General features: G+C 33.6%; 1 protein-coding gene across 1 annotated transcript; it reads left to right on the top strand.

Annotated features, from left to right (window-relative positions):
* On the top strand, window positions 303–4,434 carry LOC109332675 (protein BREVIS RADIX-like). Its single transcript, XM_019567689.1, has 5 exons — window positions 303–579; window positions 2,571–2,959; window positions 3,312–3,441; window positions 3,612–3,946; window positions 4,228–4,434. The coding sequence occupies exons 1-5, from the start codon at window positions 463–465 to the stop codon at window positions 4,304–4,306; spliced, it is 1,050 nt and encodes a 349-aa protein (XP_019423234.1). The 5' UTR covers window positions 303–462; the 3' UTR covers window positions 4,307–4,434.

Below are 5,760 nucleotides of genomic sequence, written 5' to 3' on the forward strand. Positions count from 1 at the left end.
TGTCCCATTTTGTTTCTTTCTCTGCTTTTAAAATTATATTCTCTCACGTTTATTTCTCTTTTAACTTCTTTTTGGGTTTTGAGATCACTTGCTTTTGTTCCTGCTCTGATCCCGAGCCTCATTGAAGATATTATTGCTTTTCCTTTTTGTTTTCTTGCTTAGGACCATTTTGTTTTCCGTGAAAGAAGATAATGCCATTATTATTTTATTACTCCATTTAATTATTCATTACTTGCATTCTAACTTAATTGCTTCACCTCTTCTTTAATTTATTCCATGTCCCACTTTTTTCATTGCTACATCATTGTTTTATTCAACGGCCCCTTTTTAATTCTTCATATATATTATCCCTTTAATCTTGTTGCATGGTGATTGGAACAATACACATCTAATTCAGTAATCATAGATTAATTAAGCATAAGGGCATGGTTGTTTAGTTGTTGTGCAGGAAAAAGGGTAAAGATGTTTACTTGCATATCTTGTACGAAGCAAACATCAGAAGAAAAGGAAGAAGAAGAAGAAGAACATGGCCGTGAGAGTGGCACGCCAAGAGCAACCGTCAAAAGCATCACAACGCAGGTTACCCTCTTTTTCTACCTACACCTACAAACTTGGCTTTTGCACCTTCTTTTTCCATCTTCGCCAAAACAAAAATCAATTATCTGAAACTAAGTTTTTATGGTACAATCAAGGTATACCCACATTTTTACAGTAAGAAATTAATCATCTAGTGATATCTTATACCACTAGACCAACATATACGAACATTTGTTGGTATCTGAAACTCAAGTTGTTGTCTTTGTTTTATTTAAAAAAAATATCCATTATTGAGTCCCGATGATAACATGTTTGTTTTGGGACCACTCTTTAAATCTTTCACCTTTCAAGTCTACTTATAATACTGCCTACATACTGAAGCTTCTTAAACATGTCCATGTCTATAATATTACTATTATATTAAATTTGTGTGTTTATAATACTAATAAACAATCTAAGCACAGTATTTCTGTATCAATAACAAATTGTAATTATTAAATATTTTTTATATTTGAATAGAATATTCAGATTACATATTACAAGAGAAAATGTCGGCATCGAAGCCGTTAGAAATCACTTAGCAAATAACCATCGGATGCATGATGCACCAAAAATTGATCCTATGACATGAGATACGTACTACTCCCCACTCATAAGGGCTACTATATGATGTCGTGATAATTTTTATAATGACATTCACATATTTTTTCATATATCATATAAATTGTTAAACCTTATGTAAATAAATAGTGAATAATGTAGGATAGATTATGTAGTCATTAGTTGTTTATAATTTTTAACTTATCTAAATGCATATAATAGTTTTTAGGGAACTATCATTTTCCTTTAGGTTTAGGATGACGTAGCTACACTTATGATTGCACTAGAGGTGCAATGTTGTTGAATCAAAATTTATGTTGCCAAACAAATTTCTAGCATCTCACATGCCTAATTTTGACATAAACAAAGAACTGATAGTAAAATACTTTGGCATTATTAACATAACTTAATTTTCCTGCATTTTTATTTGGAAAGTAAAACCAATATTTAGCTTGGTCAAATATTTGATTTGGGAAAAGATGACTAGCACAGAAGGGTATGCTATATTCGTATCTTTGGTGTGGCCCATCCTTGAATATTTGTCGATCCATTGTTTTTCAAAAGTTTCTATTATAATCCAAAGCAAACTATATGACATTTATGGCAGAAAAGTGAATTGTTGGTGTGGCCAGGCTTGGATTGTTTTTAAGGTAGAAAAGTAGATTGCTATTTTGTAGTAACTATTCGCTTTTTAACTCCCATTAGTTAATAATAATAATGAGATGAGTGCAAGCTTAGGAAACTCACAGACCCAAAAATTTCAATGTAACATTTTAGTCTTGATATGCAACCTCCAATCAAATCCATGACCCGAAGGTTATTTAGTCATAGATTTAGTTGAGTGGTTACCAATCTTTCAAAAGTTTTTGCTTATTTAAATAATAATAATAATAATGGCATAAACCTCTCTTTTAAACTCCCATTATATGTTTATTAGTTCACATTCATCTTATGTTATGACTTCTTGTCATCAATGTTGCTTGAACTTTTAGGCTAGGCTCAACTTTTTTAACAAGCTTGGGGAATCTAGCTTGAATTATCAGAACAGAGACTTGTATGTGAGACGTTGTCCTATGCCTATCCTAATTAATTTGAACCAAATGATTCTGGATTATGTGGAAAATTTGAGCAGTACAATTTGGATATATGTTCTTGGAGTTTTCTACAAATAGGAAATACTTTCATTGGAGGTACATAATTTATATATATGGTTCCTGTAATGGACTTTCAAGTCCAAGAATGTTGTTGTTGTTGTCACTCACTTGTATTCACTACCCAAGTACATTCTCCATTAGCTCAGCTGTAAAGGGACCTTACTATTTCACAATTGTATATAGATTGGTGAAGTTGTTTGCTATGTTTTTATGACTAAATAAAATTCATTTTGCACAATGACCATTGACCACTAATCAAAATTTATTCTGCATCTATAGATCAAGGATATGGCACTGAAGTTTTCAGGCACTTACAAGCAAGGCAAATCTTGTACAGGGTCCAGTAGTACCTACAAGAAAGGACAAAGATCATATCCTGACTTTGACACCATTTCAGAAGGGGTTCCATACCCCTATGTTGGAGGTGCAAGCTCCAGCTCAACTCCTGCCTGGGACTTTACAAGCTCCAATCATCCTGGTGGTAGTAGATATATGGGGGGATTCGGCATTGACAGAGGGCGTGACTCGGCATCATTGTCAGTCTGTGATGTGGTGTTGGAAGATGAAGGTGAAGCCAAGGAGTGGATGGCACAAGTGGAGCCAGGAGTGCATGTTACTTTTGTGTCTCTACCTAATGGGGGAAATGACCTCAAGAGAATTCGGTTCAAGTATGTTTAAGAGATACCAAGCCTTCACCTAAACCTATTGAAACTAACCTTCAAAAAAGGGACCAGTTTTCGTGACTTTACAAGCTCACGGCTACAAGCTAGTTTTGCCAAAAAGACCCTAAACCTATTGAAACTAATTTGGTCTTTAATTGCTTGACTAACTCGTTCCTGCATCAAGTGAGAAGTTTCATAATGAGAGCCTAAAGATTTATTGCAACATGTCCTATGTTATGATTGATTATGTACATTTGAGGTCTTAATATTGTACAAAATATATGAGAATTTAGTTGTTTAAGACATAATTATCATGTAGGATCAAAAGACTGACAATACTTAGCATTTCAATTTGAAGCCGGGAGATGTTCAACAAATGGGAAGCTCAGAAATGGTGGGGCGAAAATTACGATCGCATCATGGAACTTTACAATGTGCAGAGATTCAATCAACAAGCTCTCAACACTCCTTCAAGATCTGAGTATGAGGTAACTTACAGCTTCAAGATCTTGTTATTTTGCATGAAAAAACAGTAATAACACCTAACTGCACTTCTATACTACTGTAACAAAAGACTGCAATAAACAAGGCTCATTTTTTATCCAACAGACAATTTTGGATCCAAGATTTATCTATGTACACTATTGTCATCAAACAGCCAAGAGATTCTTCTTACTCAAGATTGACATCTGCAAGAGAGAGCCCAATGACGTCATCGTTGAACAAGGATTGGACATCGACGAGTCACTATAAACCCTCTGCAAACAGAGGGTATAACCCTGCTGAACCTTGTAATCAAAGTGCCAGGGTAGAATTTCATGCAGGGTCATCCATGGAAGCATCAAGGACAACCACATCTTCTATAGATGAGCCTTCTATCAGCAATGCCGGTGAGGTAGAGGCTGAATGGATCGAAGAAGATGAACCTGGAGTCTACATTACAATCAGGCAACTAGCTGATAGCACAAGGGAACTTCGACGTGTGAGGTTTAGGTAATGAACACATTTCACGATCTCCATCTAGTACTGGACCCTCCGGTACTGGAGAGGATCTGGTTTCAATATATGCATGTCCAAAACATTCTCCTTATTGCTTTTTTCCCCACAACATGATTATCTTAGGAACATATATACTCTGGTCAAATTATGGAAATATAGGTCCACATACACACATAAATATGTATTCCAAGTTGTTAGATTTCATTAAAAAATTGAACTGATGGTAGGAAAGATCATTGAACTTTTGATTTGACAATTTCTCAACTCTTGTGCAGTCGAGAAAAATTTGGAGAGGTACATGCAAAGAATTGGTGGGAAGAAAATAAAGACAGAATACAAGCTCAATACCTTTGAGTTATTATTATTTCCATAAAGTGCAAGCAAAGAATTGGAGGGAGAAGGACAAACAGAGAATTCAAGCTAACAATATGGCCACCTTTGAAGTGTCATTGTCTTCAAGAACATGCTAAGAATTGGTGGAATAAGAAAACAAAAAAGGTCAATACCTTTGAAGTGACATTTCTTACAAAAAAGAGATTTTTGAAATCAGGTTGAGTCCCCAATTTTGTTTCTTAGAGATTATAATATTGTAGTTGATTCTAGATTTTGGGGTAGATTCCTACACAAGAAATTAGCATTCCCAAAATTATTGTTGATCTCTGGCATTAAATTGATACTACCTCAAACAGTTGTGCTACAACATGACTACAATATAAGATAAAAAGTGTTTTTTTTTCATTCTAAAATACATGTATCTGGGATTGGGAATGAGTACCCAAACCATATTCATTGTCATCCTACGTATTAACAGCACTAACATTCTTAAGGGTTTTGCAAATGAATAAGATACTTGTTTAATGAATAGAGATATAAGTTTTTACATTCATCAACATATTTTTTTTGTAATTGTAACTTCAATTTTCTGCTCTGATTCATTAAATTCTGGCTCCTCTCACCCCTGGATAATTCGCCAGCATCCCATCTATTTCAGGATCTTACTCACATTCATGAATTGTTCATTGTTACTGCGTTTCAATTTTTGTACAATGCAATTCATCCAAGGTGGGTTTTAGGATCCAATTAATGTCACTTTTGTTTTCTCAAGTTTTAGTGGTTTCATTCTAGTGTTTATTTTGTTTTTGAATTACAATTAAATTTGATATTCAGATAATAATCACACTCATATTTACATTTACACATAATTATAAATTATTTAATTAACACGCCTAACATAAGATAAATTATTATATTATAGTAGGCCAATAGCCTAAGTCACATCTAAACCACTTATAATATATTAATGAATTAAAATTACATGAATTTATTTAAAATCACTATCTAAATCTAATTGAGATCATTGATTCAGACCATATATGTTAGTTCCTAACCTGAAAAAAAGCAAAAGAAGAACTCGTGCTAAGTGTGAGCTGGGTCATGAATATTGAGGTTGAGGATTCCATGAGTTATAGTATATATAGGTATCAATGAAGAACAAATGCAAAAGCCATAGAAAATAATACAAGACATAGAAATTTTCAATTTTTCATTGTTTAACTTGGTAAGTAGCTTTCATATAGTAATAGTGAAGCTAGTACATTTCAGTATAGCAACCAAGCCATTCACAATGAAAGGAACGTTGATGTGATTCTTCTCTACCATTCCAAGTTTCCAACACTAAATTTCAAATTGATAACTCTTTTTGATTCTCTGAATTTAACCATAAATATGCTTGATTGTTTATTTTGTACAGGTAACCAAAAAAGAAAGAGCATAGATGTTCAACTGCATTTTTTCAAAGAAACGATTTG

Source organism: Lupinus angustifolius, chromosome LG18 (assembly GCF_001865875.1).
Source record: "Lupinus angustifolius cultivar Tanjil chromosome LG18, LupAngTanjil_v1.0, whole genome shotgun sequence".
Taxonomy (NCBI): domain Eukaryota; kingdom Viridiplantae; phylum Streptophyta; class Magnoliopsida; order Fabales; family Fabaceae; genus Lupinus; species Lupinus angustifolius.